Source organism: Dendrobates tinctorius, unplaced genomic scaffold (genome assembly GCF_039654945.1).
Source record: "Dendrobates tinctorius isolate UK_male_01 unplaced genomic scaffold, ASM3965494v1 ptg000012l, whole genome shotgun sequence".
Lineage (NCBI taxonomy): Eukaryota > Metazoa > Chordata > Amphibia > Anura > Dendrobatidae > Dendrobates > Dendrobates tinctorius.
In genome coordinates this window covers 10,193,199-10,212,425 of record NW_027361680.1, presented here as the reverse complement: position 1 = coordinate 10,212,425, position 19,227 = coordinate 10,193,199, and the positions used below count along the sequence as shown (strand labels likewise).

The 19,227-nt window shown below is 41.5% G+C and overlaps 1 protein-coding gene across 8 annotated transcripts in view; it reads left to right on the top strand.

The window, feature by feature from the left end:
• RBFOX2 (RNA binding fox-1 homolog 2) overlaps positions 1–19,227 on the top strand; it is a 346,684-nt gene that overhangs the window by 278,803 nt on the left and 48,654 nt on the right. For 7 of the 8 annotated variants that reach the window (XM_073557990.1, XM_073557987.1, XM_073557984.1 and 4 more), the window contains 2 exons: positions 2,388–2,479; positions 13,669–13,741. In XM_073557990.1, the coding sequence (XP_073414091.1) occupies positions 2,388–2,479; positions 13,669–13,741 (165 nt within the window). Of the gene's footprint in view, positions 1–2,387; positions 2,480–13,668; positions 13,742–19,227 lie in introns of those variants that run through there. The other variant, XM_073557993.1, reaches the window with a different exon arrangement.

Sequence of the window (19,227 nt, the reverse complement as noted above, 5' to 3'; positions counted from 1 at the left end):
AATGTTTTTATGCAAGACTGATTTCTGCTTCAAAGGAAAGAAGAATTTATTAAAGTGCTGGGATTCTTTCTGTGCACGTTTTAGTGTGGAAGTTGCAAATATGCATATTGCCTCTTCATAGAGGAAGAGGACTTGAATTCTATAGCGCCACCTGTTGGTAGTAGCGATCCTACAAGTCATAATCAACCTTTTAACGAGTCTTGTAATATGACTTGGGATAAAAGCCAAACCGGAATCTCAAATTGCTGACAGAGTTTTGGGTTATTGGCCCTCTTCAGTGCAAAGTATAAGAATTGATTTGGCTAGGTGAGAGTCTCTGGACTGAGGTCTAAGGGGTAATAGTTTGCCTTGTGGAGAGTGACACACCGGCCCTGGCATGCCAACAGGTGACGCTATAGAGTTCAAGTCCTTTTTATCTCTGAAGAGTCAATCTGGATATTAAATTTCCCAGAGGAGCATTACACTGCGAATAAGCCTCCTTACATTGGCATGCCAGGGTCAGTATGTCACTTTCCACCAGGAGAAATGTCTCCCCTTAGACCAAAGTTGCAAATAGAGATGCATACGCTCTAATACAATGGTCTTCAAGCTGAGGTGCAAATTGTGTGACTACATATCACAGCAGATTTTACTCATCTGAAACTTGTTAGGCAGGCTGCCTAGCTTTGAGCTTTAGATAATCCGTCAGCAGGTTTTTGCTGATATCTGAGAGCAGGATGATGTGGGGACAGAGACCCTGATTCCAGTGGTGTCACAAGACTGCATGCTGTCATTGTTGTAAAATCACTGTTTTCATTGCAGCAATGCTCTGAATGCTGAGCTCTGTATAGCCACTCATACCACTGATTTTCCAGCTGCTAATCAGTAGTGGGGTTACACAGAGCAGTTGATTAGGAGGCACAAGACTATTCCTGTAATGATGATCTGCTGCTGATAAAACACAGATTTTTATAGGCACAACACAACTCCGTAAGGGTTAGTTTCCACAGATTAAACAGCAGCACAATATAATATATAATAGCTGATTGGTGAGCTCTTAGCGGCCGTATATACTACATCTCTGTGTGTATAATCTGCCATTGTTCTCGGCAGTGCAAGGCCTGTTTACAAATGACAATGCACCGTAGAGATTGATTTTATCTTTTTCGCTGCACAAAGACAACCTCACCCAAACATTTTGCTTGTTCTATTAGATTATCGGCATTTTGTTTTATATAACAAGATAATTGTGAAACAAGCATATTTAACGGCGCTTATTTACGATCATCTTGTAGTGTAAGGCCGGGGTCACACTTGCGAGTACAATGCGAGAAACTCGCGCATCAGTACCCGGCATTCCTGCCGGCACTTGGGACCAGAGTGTGCGGCTGCATGTATTTCTATGCAACTGAGCGCTTCTGTCCCGAGTGCTGGGTATTTGTGAGTTTCTTGCATTGCAGTTGCACGTGTGACCCCAGCCTAAATGTCTTTAAGTGACACATTGCTGGAATCAGGGTCTCAGGTCCTGTCTCATGCTGCTTTCGGATTACATAGTAAAACCCTGTTGGCAGATTCCTTTTAAGCACTCTGCTTTTGTCAATTTAGGCTGAATGGTGGTGTGCGCTTGGCTGCTCCCAAGTTTATCGGTAGGGGTCTTATGCATGACTTGAAGTGTTATTAGAAAATGACCTATTAAACTGATGTTTCCATGAAATTAACTTTTAATTTGAAAATAGAAACATTATGAAAAATTAATTTTGCCGCTTGTATTTAAAAACCGAAATCTTGCAGTTTTCATGTTGGCCACTAAGCCGAATACTAGAGGATTTCTTTTAACTTTTTTTTTTGTTGTTAAAAAGTATTTTCTAGTCTAAAAATAGTAATAGTTTAAGGCTGACAGAAGAATCATTGCGTTGGTAACCAAAGCGGTTCTTAATAATGTATTAAAAAGTGTATGAAACAAATGCAAGTAAATTATAGTTGGGAAGATTCAGCACCCTTCTGAATGTAACAAGTGTGAAAAAACCAAACTACTGTGCTAATTTATGTTCCATAATAGATTGTGTGACAAATAATGCAGCAATAGTGGCCATCTGCATTTTCCTGGTTTATGTAGAACAGTATGCTGAACATGCCATTCATCCAAAGTAGATGGTCTGACGAGTACCTCACATGCCCATGCCTTTTAGAATACTATTTAAATCTGCACGAAAAAGTTTGCTTTTTAGTATTTAGCCAAAACTCACACATTAGATTTTTCTAAATGATTAAAACCTAGAATCTAGTTTTCATTTCTGCCTGCTGAAATGCCTTTATGATATTGTATACGACGCTGTTGTGATCCAAAAACCTGTTTTTATCTATTTTTAAATCTGGACAATAGTTCTAACCACCTTCTTTTATAACAGGGTGGATATGCAGCCTACAGGTACACTCAGCCAGCTACTGCTGCCACAGCCGCCACCGCCGCTGCAGCCGCCGCTGCCGCCTACAGTGATGGGTATGATTGAATAAGAACTGCCATTACCTTGGTACTGTACTATCCTGCTTAGTTTATCATGGTCTTCTAAATGTTGATATACTATGCCCCATTGTCGCCTATACAAGTGAGAGCCACCTGCTGTGAAGTGGAAAGCCTCCTGCTAGTGTAGCTGGCTAATTTGGCCTCCCAACTAATGGACAATCAGCCAGCCTCCTCACCGAACAGGTTACTGTCGGGAAGTCCTGAGCTCTGGCTCTGCCACAGTGATCAAGATGGAAGCGTTCACGTGAACCTAGAGAGAGTTTCGGGCCAAATGTAGATTATCAGGCAGAAAGATTTTTCTAGCAAAACTGTATGAACTAGAGCTAGTTGCTCACAGCATAAGAGAGGCTCACACTCTGAACAAAATACTCACCAAGGAGAATTCATCTGTTGGTGGGAGAAAAGGGTGGGTTAAGATATGCACTCACTTAATTTGATTGTTTTCCTTGGTTAACTTCTCGGCTACCGCATTTGGCTGAAGCATGGGTCAGGCAAATTATATTGTATTTTAGAACATTCTTGCCTAGTTGTGTGAAACTTTACTGTGTTTTCCTTTTTGTTGTCAGAGGAACTCTGGCTCCGTTTTTATTAAACAAAAAAAAAGTTTGACTAGTCTGGTCATGTTCTTTGTATATGGCAGTAGGATGAATTATATCCTTGGGTACTAAAAGTTAGCAAAGGAAATTAATCTTTGTAAAATCCTTGAAAACAGAAGAAATCTAATAAGATTAGAGAAGGGCAAATGTTGTCCCCATCTTCAAAAAAGGAAAGTAGATGGAGCCAGGAAGTTAGTGGCCAGTGAGCTTCTATACCAGGAAAGATATTTGAGCACATTATTAAACAGCATGTCTGTAAGTACTTGGATAAGAATATATTAATTAACCAGAGCCAGCATGGGTTTATAACAAACATGTCATGCCAGACTAATCTAATTTCCTTCTATGATGGAATCACTGGGTGGATCAGGGATATGTAGTAGATATAGTATATCTCGACTTCAGCAAAGCATTTGATAAAGTATCTCATACTATACTTATTGAGAAAATGACCACGTATGGGATTGACAAGGCTACAGTGAGATGTATTCATAAATGGGTCAGTGATCTTACTGAATGGGTGGTGATAGTTGCAAATCCAATTGTAAAATTGTTTCAAGTGAGTACCACAAGGCTCTGTCCTGGCCCCAGTGGTGTTCAACATTTTTATAAATGATCTAGATGGGGAACTGGAGGTAAACTAATCAAATTTGCAGACGATGCAAAGCTAGGAGGGCTAGCTAACACTAGAGTAGATGGAGAAAGGATTCAGAAGCATCTAGATAAGCTGAACAATGGGCAGCGACTAATTGAATGGTATTTAACAAGGAGAAATGCAAGATTATACATCTGGGCAAGAAAAACAAAATACATCTGCAGAATAGGAATAATGGAACTAGGCAACAACATGTGTGAAAAAGACTTGGGTAAACTGTTTAAATCAGACTACACATGAGTCAACCGTGTGATGCAGCAGCAAAAAAAGCAAACCTAGTTCTATGATGTATTAAAGGGAATCTGTCACCTCATTTTTGCCGTATGAGAGATGCGGCCACCGCCATCAGGGGCTTATCTACAGCATTCTGTAATGTTGTACATAATACCCAATGTAACCTGAAAGATAAGAAAAACGAGTTATATTATACTCACCCAGGGGTTGTGGACCGGCGCCTCCCATCTTCTAACAATGACGTTCTCCTCCTTACGTCTGCTGCGGTTCCTGCGCAGGCGTACTATATCTGCCCTATGGAGGGCAGAGTACTGCAGTGCGCAGGCACCGGGAAAGGTCAGAGAGGTCCGGCACCTGCGCACTGCAGTACTTTACTCTGCCCTCAATAGGGCAGATATAGTACGCCTGCGCAGGAGCCGCGGCAGAAGTAAGGAGGACGTCATTGCTAGAAGATGGGAGGCGCCGGACCGTGACACCCATCAGACCGGACCCCGGGTGAGTATAATCTAACTCGTTTCTTATCTTTCAGGTTACATCGGGGGCTTATCTACAGCATTACAGAATGCTGTAGATAAGCCCCTGATGGCGGTGGCTGCATCTCATAGAGCAAAAATTAGGTGACACATTCCCTTTGAGAAGCAGAGTCTAGATCAGGGATCCCCAACTCCAGTCCTCAAGGCCCACTAACAGATCATGTTTTCAGGATTTCCTGAGTATTGCTCATGTGATAATTGCTTCACCTGTACAATACAAGGGAAATCCTGAAAACATGACCTGTTGGTGGGCCTTGAGGATTGGAGGTGGGGATCCCTGGTCTAGATCACGTAAAGTAATTATCCCCTCTACTCCTCCTTGGTCAGGCCTCATCTGGAATACTGTGTCCAGTTTGGGCACCACATTTTAAAAAAACACACAGAAAAAAGACTGGAGCAAGTTGAGAGCTACCAGGATGGTGAAAGAACTGCAGAGTATGTCCTACGAGAAACTGTTAAAGGATCTGGGAATGTTTAGCTTGCAAAACTGAATGAATGTCACCGTGTAGAAGGATCATCTTTATTCTCATTTGTACAAGGAAAGACTAGAAGCAATGGGATGAAACTGAAAGGGAGGAGACACAGATTAGATATTAGAAAGAATTTTTTGACAGTGAGGGATGAGGGAGGGTGGTCAATGAGTGGAACAGGCTGCCACGAGATGTTGTGAGTAAGACTTCAATGGAAGTCTTCAAACAGAGGCTGGACAGACATCTGTCTGGGATGATTAGTGAATCCTGCATTGAGGATTTAGTGAATCCTGCATTGAGCAGGGGGTTGGACATGATGACCCTGGAGGTCCCTTCCAACTCTACAATTCTATGTTTTTATGACCAACTGTATCCAGGGGAGTGCATCCCGGTACACTGTCTACATATAATATAACTCGGCCCAAGATAATGACCAAGAATAACCCACATCCTCAAATCAAAATAATGGTGCAGATATGTAATTAAAACACACAAAAATAACACAACTTCCAGTAATAATGTAATACAATTCAAATGTTCATACATTCAATTCAGCGGTTTCAAAGCCTTAAAAGTGAATGAGAGAATTAAAAAAAAGAAAAAAAAACGCTAGGTGTATAGCAGCAACAGCGATAGGGTACAAAATAGAAAAACTATGCTTGGTAGAAAGAGTAAGTAAATGCTGCAAATAGTGGCCTCATCCCATATGTGAAAGAAAAAAAAATTATGGTAAGTCAACCATATCTGGAGACCAGGAAGACATAGTCAGAGGCCCAGTGCTTGTTGCCCCACACATCGGCATCATCAGGACCTATCAAATTGTAGGTAGAGCTGTTATGTATGTAAAACAAGCTAATGATAGGTAAAAGTAGAAATGGAAATATGGGGATAAAGCAGCACAACGGAGTATTTTCCGCACCACATATTACCGATGTGTAATTCCAAATAATAGGCAAGTGAGTGTGGAATAGTTGATAAAGAGAATCTGTCAGCGGGTTTTTGCTATATAATCTAAGAGCACTATCATGTAAGAGCAGAGACACCGATTTCAGCAATGTCACTTACTGGGCTGTCTTTTGTTGTGTCACATACCATAGAAGAAAAGCAGGACAAAAGCACAGCTGTATGACCTTGTGTTAATGAAGCTGCACACACATCAGGGAATACGGGTGCCACTTCGCAGGGAAAAAAAATAGTGTATCCACAGAGAAGAAAGTGGATAGGCACAATCCGTCCCGTGCAAAAAAAAAAAAAATCCTTTATTGTGGCATCATGTTAAAAACAGCAGGCAGATAAAGCGATGAAGCAAATACAGACAACGATCGTTTCGCACTTACATTGCCCTTCAACAGGTCACATGTACGACAAAGCTCACAACATATTTAAAAGCAACCGTTGCCCTTGTCCCAACCCACCAAACATCAGATGACAGCATCTCATTAATGATGATTCTTTTGCATTTTTTTTTTTGCTTTCCACTTGTTCATAATTAATGAGATGCTGTCACCTGATGTTTGGTGGGTGGGACAAGGGCAACAGTTGCTTTTAAATATGTTGTGTGCTTTGTCCTACATATGACATGTTGAATCTCAATGTAAGCGCGAAACGATCGTTGTCTGTATTTGCTCCATCGTTTTATCTGCCGGCTGTTGGTAACATGATGCCACAATAAAGGATTTTTTTTTTGCATGGGACGTATTGTGCCTATCTGCTTTCTTCTCTATGGATACACAAATTTCTTTTGCTGTGTCAATACAGTTTTTTATCAGCAGGAGATTATCACTACCAAACAAGCTTACTCATACTTCCTAGTCGAACCTGAAACCCCCACTCACCCCATTTCTTAGCAGCCTCTGTGTACATTGTATAGTGACAGAGAGCTGTGGTACAGGTGAGGTTTTACACAGCTCAACAACTGCGCTCTGCTCAGCCTGCAGCAATGAGAACTGTGACTAATCGCATGCTGCACCCAGTAAACTATCACTATACATCACTGGAATTGGGGTCTCTGTCTCTACCTCATGCTGTTGTCATAGGTTGACTTCAATAGCGTGTGAGCTTTATGTCCATTCCTGACTAATGAGTCATCTTTCATCTTGCTTTGTGACATTTGTATAATATCGTGTCCTTTATGACAATTTAGTACGTGTCTTCTATGTGGTCTCCATGACTTACCAGGTTCTGTTTATAGGCGCACACGCTATATTCATACTGTATATTATATATTTCCCTGATAAGCTGGACCTTTAATTACAGGATCCCCTGTGCCTGTTGTTTTGAATTATATACAGCTAATACGTGGTGCGGAGACTACTCGTTGTGCCTTTTGGCTGCTATAGCCTCATATGTTTCCGCTTTTACCCAGCACTAGCTTTTGTTACATATAAAACATAGCTCTACCTACAATCTGATAGCTCCTGATGAAGCCGATGTGTGTGGCCATACGCTGTGGGCCTCTGTCCACCTCCTCCTTGACTCCGGGTATGGATGGCTAAATCTGCTTCGTTTTCTTGTTTTGCGTAAGGGTTGATGTCCTTAATTTACAGTTTTAATTTTGTTTGTGTTTTTTTTAATTTTTTTGGTATGTTCCAACTACATATTTGCACCCATTATTTTAGTTTGAGGACGTGATCTATTCTTGCTGATTATCTTAGGTTGAGATGATAGCGCATACACCTAGTGGTGTTTTTAATCACGTTTATCTGGGTTTGTTTTTCATTATAAAGTTTTTTTGCTTGTGTGGTCCTCCATTTTGCATATACTTTGTTTTCCATTGCTTGGATTTTCCATGCTTGACTGGCATTACCTACATATTAATAGTTGTGCACTCAACAATTTATCACGCCCTCAAAATGAGTTTGTGGCTGAAACCATTAAGGCTGAGGCTACTCGGCGACTTTTGCCACAGCAACTATCATTCGCCAAAAGATGGCTAGGCGTCACTGCTAGTGAATCAACTTTTAGGGTACTCAACAAGCAAATCACATTAACCCCTTCACTACCAAGGGTGGTTTGCACGTTAACTCCCAAGCCAATTTTTACAATTCTGACCACTGTCCCTTTATGAGGTAATAACTCTGGAATGCTTCCATGGATCCCGGTGATTCTGACATTGTTTTCTTGTGACATATTGTACTTCATGTCAGTGGTAATATTTCATTCATATAACTTGTGTTTATTTGTGAAAAAAACAGAAATCTTTGGAAAATTTTGAAAATTTCGCAATTCTCCAAATTTGAATTTTAATGCTCTTAAATCACAGCAATACGGCACACGAAAAACTTAAGTAACATTTCCCACATATTTACTTTACATCAGCACAATTTTGGAGCCAAATTTTTTTTTTTTTTTTTGTAAGGAAGTTATAAGGGTTAAAATTTGACCAGCGATTTCTCATTTTTTGCAACACCATTTTATTTTTACGGACCGCATCACATTTGAAGCCACTTTGAGGGGTCTATATGATAGAAAATACCCAAAAGTGACACCATTCTAAAAACTGCACCCCTTAAGGTGCTCAAAACCACATTCAAGAAGTTTATTAACCCTTCAGGTGCTTCACAGGAATTTTTTGAATATTTAAAAAAAAATGAACACTTAACTTTTTTCACAAAAAAATACTTCAAGTTCAATTTTTTTTATTTAACCAAGGGTAACAGGAGAAATTGGACTGCAAAAGTTATTGTGCAATTTGTCCTGAGTACTCTGATACCTGATATGTGGGGGGGAACCACTGATTCGGTGCATGGCAGAGCTCAGAAGGGAAGGAGCGCCGTTTGACTTTTTCAATGCAAAATTGGCTGGAATTCAGATCGGACGCCATGTCACGTTTGGAGAGCCCCTGATGTACCTAAACAGTGGACACCCCCCACAAGTGACCCCATTTTGGAAACTAGACCCCCCCAAGGAACTTATCTAGATGTGTGGTGAGAACTTTGAACCCCCAAGGGCTTCACAGACGTTTATAATGTACAGCCAGCCGTACAATTAAAAAATCATATTTTTTCTGCAAAAATTATCTTTTCACCCTCAATTCTTATTTTTCCAAGGGTAACAGTACCCTAAAAGTTATTGTGCAATTTGTCCTGAGTACGCTGATACCCCATATGTGGGTGTAAACGACTATTTGGGCGCATGGCAGAGCTCGGAAGGGAAGCAGCGCCATTTAACGTTTTTGGCTGGAATTGAGATCGGACACCATGTTGCGTTTGGAAAGCCCCTGATGTACCAAAACAGTGGAAAACCCCACAAATGACACCATTTTGGAAACTAGATCCCCCAAGGAACTTATCTAGATGTGTGGTGAGCACTTTGAACCCCCCAGTGCTTCACAGAAGTTTATAATGCCCGTGCGTGAAAATAAAAAAATCGTATTTTTTCCACAAACATGATCATTTAGTCCCCAATTTTTTATTTTCCCATGGGTACCAGGAGAAATTGGACCCCAAAAGTTGTTGTCCAATTTGTCCTGAGTACGCTGATACCCCATATGTGGGAGAAAACTACTGTATGGGCACACGTCGGGGCTCGGAAGGGAAGTAGTGACGTTTTGGAGTGCAGACTTTGATGGAATGGTCTGTGGGTGTCATGTTGCCTTTGGAGAGCCCCTGATGTACCTAAACTACTCAAAACTCCCCACAAGTGACCCCATTTTGGAAACTAGACCCCCCCCCGATGGAACTTATCTAGATGTGTGGTGAGCACTTTGAACCCCCAAGTGCTTCAAAGAAGTTTATAACGCCCAGGCGTGAAAATAAAAAATCATTTTTTTCCACAAAAATGATATTTTTGCCCCCAATTTTTTATTTTCCTAAGGGCAACAGGAGAAATTGGACCCCAAAAGTTGTTTTGCAATTTGTCCTGAGTTGGCTGATACCCCATATGTGGGGGTAAAACACTGTCGCATGGCAGAGCTTGGAAGGGAAGGAGCACCATTTGACTTTTTCAACGCAGAATTGGCTGGAATTGAGATCAGATGCCATGTCGCGTTTGGAGAGCACCTGATGTCCCCGAACAGTGGAAACCCCCCAATTCTAACTCCAACCCGAACCCCAACACACCCCTAACCCTAATCTCAGCCATAACCCTAACCCTAATGGGGAAATGGAAATAAATACATTTTTTTTAATTTTATTATTTTTCCCTAACTAAGGGGGTGATTACGGGGGGTTTGATTTATTATTTATGGCAGTTTTTATGTTTGGCAGCTGTCACACGCTAAAAGACGCTTTTTATTGTAAAAATAGTTTTTGCATCACCACATATTGAGAGCTATAATTTTTCCATATTTTGACCCACCGAGTAATGTGAGGTCTTATTTTTTGCGGGACGAGTTGACATTTTTATTGGTATCATTTTCGGGCACGTGACATCTTTTGATCGCTTTTTATTCCGATTTTTGGGACGCAGAATGAACAAAAACCAGCGTTTCATGAATTTCTTTTGGGGGGTGCGTTTATACCGTTCTGCGTGCGGTAAAATTGATAAAGCGGTTTTATTCTTCGGGTCAGTACGGTTACAGCGATACCTCATTTATGTCATTTTTTTATGTTTTGGTGCTTTTATATAATGGAAACAATTTTATATAAATAATTTTTGCATCGCTTTATTTTGCGAGCTATAACTTTTTTATTTTTTCGCTGATGACGCTGTGTGGCAGCTTGTTTTTTGCGGGACAAGATGACGTTTTCAGCGGTACCATGGATATTTATATGCGTCTTTTTGATCGTGTGTTATTGCACTTTTTGTTCGGCAGTATGATAAATTTATTTTTTGCTTCGATTTTTTTAAGGGGTTTGCTAAAGGGGTTAACTAATGAGACTGTTTTATAGGGCGGGTCGTTACGGACGCGGCTATAACAAATATGTGCACTTTTATTATTTTTTTATTTCCAAAAAATGAATTTATTCGGGAATTTTTTTTTTTTTTTAATTTAGCGATTTTTTTTTTTTTTTTTTTTTTTTTTTTTTAACTTTATTACATTGTCCCAGGTGGGACATCACTGTCCTGTGACTGATCGCTGATCTGTCACATCACAGATCACTGTGATAGATCAGCGATCTGACACAGGCACTGCTGCAGACTTCCTCATGTCTGTGCTTTGCAGGCACTGAGGAAGTCAGCTCCCTGCAGGCCCCCGAAGGTCCCCGTCACCATATTGGATCCGGGGACCTGTAGGGAAAGAGACCCCCGCAGCAGCGCTGCACATTGCGCTGCGGTGGGGGGCTCAGGGAAGCACGGAGGGAGCCCCCTCCCTGCCGATGCTTTCCTTTAACCCCCGGTACACTGCGATCGTATTTGATTGCGGTGTGCAAGGGGTTAACGTGTCGGGGGTGGTCATCATATTATATAGCACTTTGTAGTAATTCTTCTCTCTTCCATTAGATCTATGACATCATGTGATTAAAAACTGACTAGCTGAATCCTTCTAAGCTCTGTAGAAACAGGAGGTCAGTTATTACTGTATGAGTCATAGAGTGCCTTGTGAAAATATTCATCCCCCTGGAATTTTTCATCCTTTTCCCACATGTCATGCTTGAAACATAAAGATACCAAATGTAAAGAATCAACAAGTGGGACACAATTGTGAAGTTGAATGACATTTATTGGTTATTTTAAATTTTTGTTGAAATTCAAAAACTGAAAAGTGGGGCGTGCAATATTATTCGGCCCCTTTAACTTAATACTTTTTTGCGCCACCTTTTGCTGCTATTACAGCTGCAAGTTGCTTGGGGTATGTGTCTATTAGTTTTGTACATCGAGAGACTGAAATTCTTGCCCATTCTTCCTAGGCAAACAGCTCAAGCTCAGTGTGGTGTGATGAGATCGTTTGTGAACAGCAGTTTTCAGCTCTTTCCACAGATTCTCGATAGAATGGCCAAGTCAAAGTCCAGACCTGAATTTAAACACCTGGATACATTTATTTGTGAACCATTCCATTGCAGATTTTGCTTTATGTTTGGGATCATTGTCTTGTTGGAAAACAAATCTCCGTCCCAGTCTCAGGTCTTTTGCAGACTCCAACAGGTTTTCTTCAAGAATGGTACTGTATTTGGCTCCATCCATCTTCCCATCAGTTTTAACCATCTTCCCTGTCCCTGATGAAGAAAAGCAGCCCTAAACCACGATGCTGCCACCACCATGTTTGGCAGTGGGGATGGTGTGTTCAGGGTGATGAGCTGTGTTGTCTTTATGCCCAACATATCGTTTGGCATTGTTGCCAAAAAGTTCAATTTTGGTTTCATCTGACCAGAGCACCTTCTTCCACATGTTTTGTTAGTCTCCCAGGTGGCTTGTTTCAAACTTTAAACGACACTTTTTATGGATAGCTTGAGAAATTACTTTCTTTTTGCCACTCTTCCATGAAGGCCAGATTTGTGCAGTGTACGACTGATTGCTGTCCTGTGGACAGACTGTCCCACCTCAGCTGTAGATCTCTGCAGTTCATCCAGAGTGATCATGGGCGTCTTGGCTGCATCTCTGATCAGTCTTCTCCTTGTTTGAGATGAAAGCTTAGAGGGACGGCAGGGTCTTGGTAGATTTGCAGTGGTATGATACTCCTTCCATTTCAGTATGATCGCTTGCACAGTGCTCCTTGGGATGTTTAAAGTTTTGGAAATCATTTTGTATCCAAATCTGGCTTTAAACTTCTCCACAACAGTATCAAGGACCTGCCTGTTGTGTTCCTTGGTCTTCATGATGCTCTCTGTGCTTCAAACAGAACCCTGAGACTATCACAGAAAAGGTGCATTTATACGGAGACTTGATTACACACAGGTGGATTATATTTATCATTAGTCATTTAGGACAGCATTGGATCATTCAGAGATCCACAATGAACTTCTGGAGCGAGTTTGCTGCACTGAAAGTAAAGGGGACGAATAATCTTGCACGCCCCACTTTTCAGTTTTTGATTTTCCACAAAAATTTAAAATAACCAATAAATTTTGTTTAACTTCACAATTGTGTCCAACTTGTTGTTGATTCTTCACCAAAAATTTACATTTGGTATCTTTGTTTGAAGCATGATATGTGGGCAAAGGTTGAAAAATTCCAGGGGGCCGAATAATTTCGCAAGGCCCTGGAAGCCACTGCAAATGTCAATTGCAGGAGAGAGGAGTGTTGCAGCTGGGTCAGGAGGTGAAGAAGGGAATGATTTCTGCAGGGACAAGAGACTTCTTGTGTCTACATAAAGCAGAGAAAAGAAGATTTGGCTAGGTAGGAAGGCAAAATAAGCAATTGTAAGTACACAGTGTTATATAATATGGAATACAAATTACAATGTCTTAAAAGGATATGAGTTCTTCTTTAAAACTTCAATGTGGTTGGACATCTTGTGAGTTATTGCATTTGCAGTTCCGCTTGAAGTGCCTTTTCAATTTTAATGCACTGCGATGTAGCAGTGACCTCTGGCCCTGTGACAGGTTTCAGGGTCCGTCACCATGTAGCCCCAGGCTAAATATGACAAGTTGACAAAATCAGATGAAATGAAGGGTGGGGCCAATACTCTTGGACAGCACAGTACATCTATGTATGGATATTTATCATTCCTGTAATATAGCTTGCCATCCACTACTGTAATGCTAAAACCATTACTGATTTGTACTGTAGGGTTGAATTATAAATTGTGTATACGAGTTGCTGCCACTTACATTATATGTATTGTTTTCCTGTGCAGATACGGGAGAGTATATACAGCTGACCCATATCATGCCCTGGCCCCTGCTACCAGTTACGGAGTGGGAGCTGTGGTAAGTAAAACAGAATTTTTTAAAATTTGTACTTAGAAAATCAATATATTAGGAATGAAAGGGACTGTTGAATAGTCTTAACATTTTTATCCCAAGTAAGTGAGTATTTGTGGATGCAGTGGGCTCTGGAGCTTGTTTTTATATATTCTAAGCAGTTTTGAAGAAACCCAAGAGGACCTTTCACCAAACTGTTCATGTAGAACTGGCCACACTGTTGTGGCTGCAGAGTGGGATTTTTTTTTTTTTTTTTAAATCGTCCACCTCCACTGTGGCGATATTGGCAATGAAATATTTGGCACCAAATAAGTTTTCACTGTCGTGTACGTCTGCCTTCTGTATGATACTGACCAATCCTAAGCGAGCAGCAATATAGAAGTGCAGAAGGACCCATGATGTCATCAAGGTCATATGATCTGAGTCCACAGGTCCTCTATCCAGAGTGTGCAGCGAAAATGAGCGCTGAAGGTATTGCACAGCACAGAAGTGAGGAAATATTAACTTGAGTTAATGACTCCACACTTCTGGTGTAATATACCTTCAGTCAGACAGCACGGTGGCTCAGTGGTTAGCACTATTGCTTTGCAGCACTGAGGTTCTGAGTTCAAATACCACAAAGGACAACATCTGCAAGGAGATTGCGTGGGTTTCCTCCAGTTTCTCCAGCTTCTTCCCACACTCCCAAGATCTACTGATAGGGATTGTAGATTGTGAGCCCCAATGGGGACATTATTAACAAAATCTGTACATCACTGTGGAATATGATGGTGATGTACAGGTAAGTATGATAAAAATGATCTAATAACTCACTTGGTCTTGACTAAAGTTAATGCATTAGGTGCCAAATATTTCATTGCTAATTTATCCACAGTTCAGAGTCAAAATGGAACTAAATGAATTCCGCTCTACAGCTACTATCACATACTGTGTGCAATTGAGCATGAAAGTACTGAAAGGTTCTCTTAATTGGACCTAGTATTACAGGTTTTGTATACTGTTCAAGATTACGCCAGGTTTTACTCTTTATAATGAAACTAGATGTGGGCCCGATGCTATCGTATCGGGAGGGCTGTGACATCACGATGGGGGCAGTTCTGTGGCGCTGGGGGTGGCGACCCACCCACCTCCATGTAGTCACAGCCGGCAGCAAAGACTGAGTTTTGCGGCCTGTCCTGGAGATGGGGTGCCCACACTCAATCTCCAACAAAGGCCTCAAGCCACGGTCTTTCCTGCCGGCTGTGACTGCACGGAGGTGGGTGGGCAGACAGCGGCAGGATCCGTTGCGTGTAGTCAGGCGGCAGGTCCTAGCTGGGGTTCGGCTTACACCCCTCTCATTATATCCCCCTCGTTACACCGCCCTCGTTACACCCCTCTCACAACCGTCAGGAAAGACGCTGGTATGCGGCCTGTGCTGGAGATGGGGTGCGGCGCCACCAGAGGGCGCCCGCACCCCATCTCCTGCACAAGCCGTGGTCTTTCCTGCCTGCTGTGACTGCACGGAGATGGGTGGGCAGGCGGCGGGGGTTCCGGCAGGGGGGGTTCTGGCGGTGTCCCGCTGATGGTACTGTGGAAGGGCCTGGTACCACCAGCTTGTGCCATATTGGAATACCCATCACTTGGGTATTCTAATATGGCGGTCAGCGTACTTCCGTGCGGCATGGTGGATTGTGGGATTCGAAGACATCCAGATGGAAGTGGATGATGGCCAACTTAAGACAATTATATAAATAGCCTTGTCAGTAGATTCACACTGCCCAAATCATGGGCAGCATGTAGCCAAGCTTTGCTGCGCGATCGCTACCAGGTAAATTTAGTTTCACGATCCATAGAATCCTAGTTGTAGACTAGACTATTCTGGGGCTGCCCTAGTGCTTTCTTCCTGCATCACTCGTTGATTGACAGGTCTTTTGCCAACTCACAGAGGCAGTACCACACTAGTCTCCTCTTTGCCTCTGGTCCCCGGTCAGATCTTCATCCTGATTTCTCTGAAATGCCAGAGCATTTCATGGTTTGTCTGCCATGCAGTCGACGTGATTGTTAGTGCCGCAGACCATTTTCAGTGTCTCTTCAGTCAACACAGGCAAAGCCATTGAACTCACTGGCTGCAGTGCTGCTGAGGTGACATCCACACCGCAACTAATACCAAATACATGGAGCCGCATTAGAGACAAGACCCTAGACCCAGGGTGAGGAGTAAAGCATCCCCTTTAATAGTAGCAAAAATAAATAAAAGCCCTGCTACATTACACAGTACGTGTTGCGGGTGTAGTTTGGCGTTTGTGGGTCTTTATGATATTCGACAGAAGTCAGTATGCATTCTCAGCATGCATTTGTGTTGATTCCCTGTCACGGCCATCAGAATGCTGATATGAGAGTGAAAGACATCCAACTGTGCAGACGGACAGTGAGTTATTGGATTTTGTTTCAAACATTTCTGCAACTGAAAATCTGTTCAGATTCATCTTTGGTTGTTGCAGATTTTCTTGTGGACAGTTCTTCAATGTGTAAACTTACCCTAGAAATGAAAACCTGAAATGTGAACAGAGAATCTTTAGCAAAGAATATTGTTGCAAAATAAGAAAGCTATTTTGTTCGCAGTTTTCAAATGGGGTGAAATCTACGATTATTTCCTTTTTAAAAAATCATTTTCTGCCCAACCCAAGTCATGTATTATGTTGATATATCCTTGGTCTGCTGTGATACAGTGAGTGTGGAAAGTATTCATACCCCCTTAAATTTTTCACTTTGTTTCATTGCAGCCATTTGGTACTTTCAAAAAAGTTCATTTTTTTCACATTATTGTACACTCTCTGCCCCCCATCTTGACTAAAAAAAAAACAACAGAAATGTAGAAATTTTTGCAAATTTATTAAAAAAAGAAAAACTGAAATATCACAAGGTCATAAGCATTCAGACCCTTTGCTCAGTATTGAGTAGAAGCAACCTTTTGAGCTAGTACAGCCATGAATCATCTTGGAATTGATGCTACAAGTTTTTCACACAGGGATTCTCTGCCATTCTTCCTTGCAGATCCTCTCCAGTTCCGTCAGGTTGGATGGTGAACATTGGTGGACAGTCATTTTCAGGTTTCTCCAGAGATGCTCAGTTGGGTTTAGGTCAGGGCTCTGTCTGGGTCAGTCAAGAATGGTCACAGAGTTGTTCTGAAGCCACTCCTTTGTTATTTTAGCTGTGAGCTTAGGGTCATTGTCTTGTTGGAAGGTGAACTGTTGTCTGAGGTCCAGAGCACTCTGGAAGAGGTTTTCATCCAGGATATCTCTGTACTTGGCCGCATTCATGTTTCCTTCAATTGCAACCAGTCGTCCTGTCGCTGCAGCTGAAAAATACCCCCATAGCATGATGCTACCACCATCATGTTTCACTGTTGGGATTGTATTGGGCAGGTGAGGAGCCAGTGCCAAGTTTTTGCCACACATACCGCTTAGAATTATCACCAAAAAGTTCCATCTTCATCTCATCAGACTAGAGAATCTTATATCTCATAGTCTGGGAGTCCTTCATGTGTGTGTTTGTTTGTTTGTTTGTTTGTTTTTTTTAAGCAAACTCTATGCGGGCTTTCATATGTCTGGCACTGAGGAGAGGCTTCTGTTGGGCCACTCTGTCTTAAAGGCCCGACTGGTGGAAGGCTGCAGTGATCGTTGACTTTGTGGAACTTTCTCCCATCTGTGGAGTTCAGCCACAGTGATCTTGGGGCTCTTCTTTTCCTGTCTCACCAAGGCTCTTCCCCCACGATTGCTCAGTTTGGCTGGACGGCCAGGTCTAGGAAGACTTCTGGTGGTCCCAAACTTCTTACATTTAAGGATTATGGAGGCCACTGTGCTCTTAGGACCCTTGAGTACTGCAGAAATTCTTCTGTAATCTTGGCCAGATGTGTGCCTTGCCATAATTCTGTCTCTGAGCTCCTTGGCAGGTTCCTTTTGACCTCATGATTCTCATTTGGTCTGACATGCGCTGTGAGTCTTATATAGACAGGTGTGTGCCTTTACAAATCAAGTCCTATCAGTTTAATTAAACACAGCTGGACTCCAATGAAGGAGCAGAACCATCTCAAGGAGGATCACAAGGAAATGGACAGCAAGTGATTTAAATATGAGTGTCTGAATACTTATGACCATATGATATTTCAGTTTTTCTTAATAAATTTGCAAAAATTTCTTCTTTTTTTTTCAGTCAAGATGGGGCGCAGACATGGGGTGCAGAGTGTACATTAATGAGAAAAAAATGACCTTTTTTGAATTTACTAAATGGCTCCAATGAAACAGAGTGAAAAATATAAAGGGGTTTGAATACTTTCCATATCCACTGTATATGTACTGGTATTGCATTGTGCAAAGTGCTTTTAACCATTTTAAGCCTTTGTGACATTTGTGTTTATATGTCATTCTGGTGAGCATTTTTAATGGTTTTAGGCGATGTTCATTCATATCCTCTGTAGTGCTGTTTCTGCCGCAGTTTTCCACAGTGGTGACCAAACTATAGTTTTTGCTGCAATTCTGGAAAATTGCAGCAAAAGTCAAATTACAAACTTTACATGTGAATACAGCCTAATAAGCTGGCACTCCTCCAAGCCAGCAGAATTGTATATGTAGCAGAACTAGTAGCAATGAAGAATTGGGCTAAAAGGCTAGGCCATATAAGTTCATGAGGCTGCAATCACACGCCCAGTATTTAGTCAGTATTTCACATCAGTATTTGTAATCCAAAACCAGGAGTGGGTAATAAATACAGAAGTGGTGACGTGTTTCTATTATACTTCTCCTGATTGTTCCTCTCCTGATTTTGGCTTACAAATAGTGATATAAAATACTGAACATGTGAATGTGGCCTAAGGCAGACTATACTTAAGCTTAGGGGCCTATCCCTTTTTTTGTTTTTTTTTTGATGCATTGTGTCTAATTGGTAAAGACACTTTGTACGCTGCTCCATAACAAAACCTATCCATACCTAGTGGTCAAATAGTTCACTAGCTTTGACTTTCTGCTGCTGCCTTCCCGTATTATATACCTCTATGAGCAGTACAGTCTAGTTATGTTCCCATGGGCATTGAAACCAACCAAAACTGTTGTTTATACATTTTAAAATGAACAAATAGTAACCAATATGTACAAACACAAGTCAAAACTGAAGAGGGACAGAACTACTATGTGTGCACTGTGGGGGAAAAAAACGATCAGAAGGTTTTAAAAATGTACCCAGATATTGAAATAGTGTGCTTGTGACCCTTACTTGGAGATGGACACACTAATCGAATTGACAAAAGCTTTTTAATCTTTTTCGCTTTGCACAAAGACAAATCTGTGGTGGTGTAAGAGTGGGCCCTAAACATTTGAAGGCACAAAGGCCTGGCCATGTATTATTATGGGCCTGACAGAAGGTACATGAGTATACAGGGATCTGAGAATTGAAGTCTACTGATGGCAAATATATCTATGAACTAAAACAATTCTTTAATATCCTTTTTAAACTGGCTT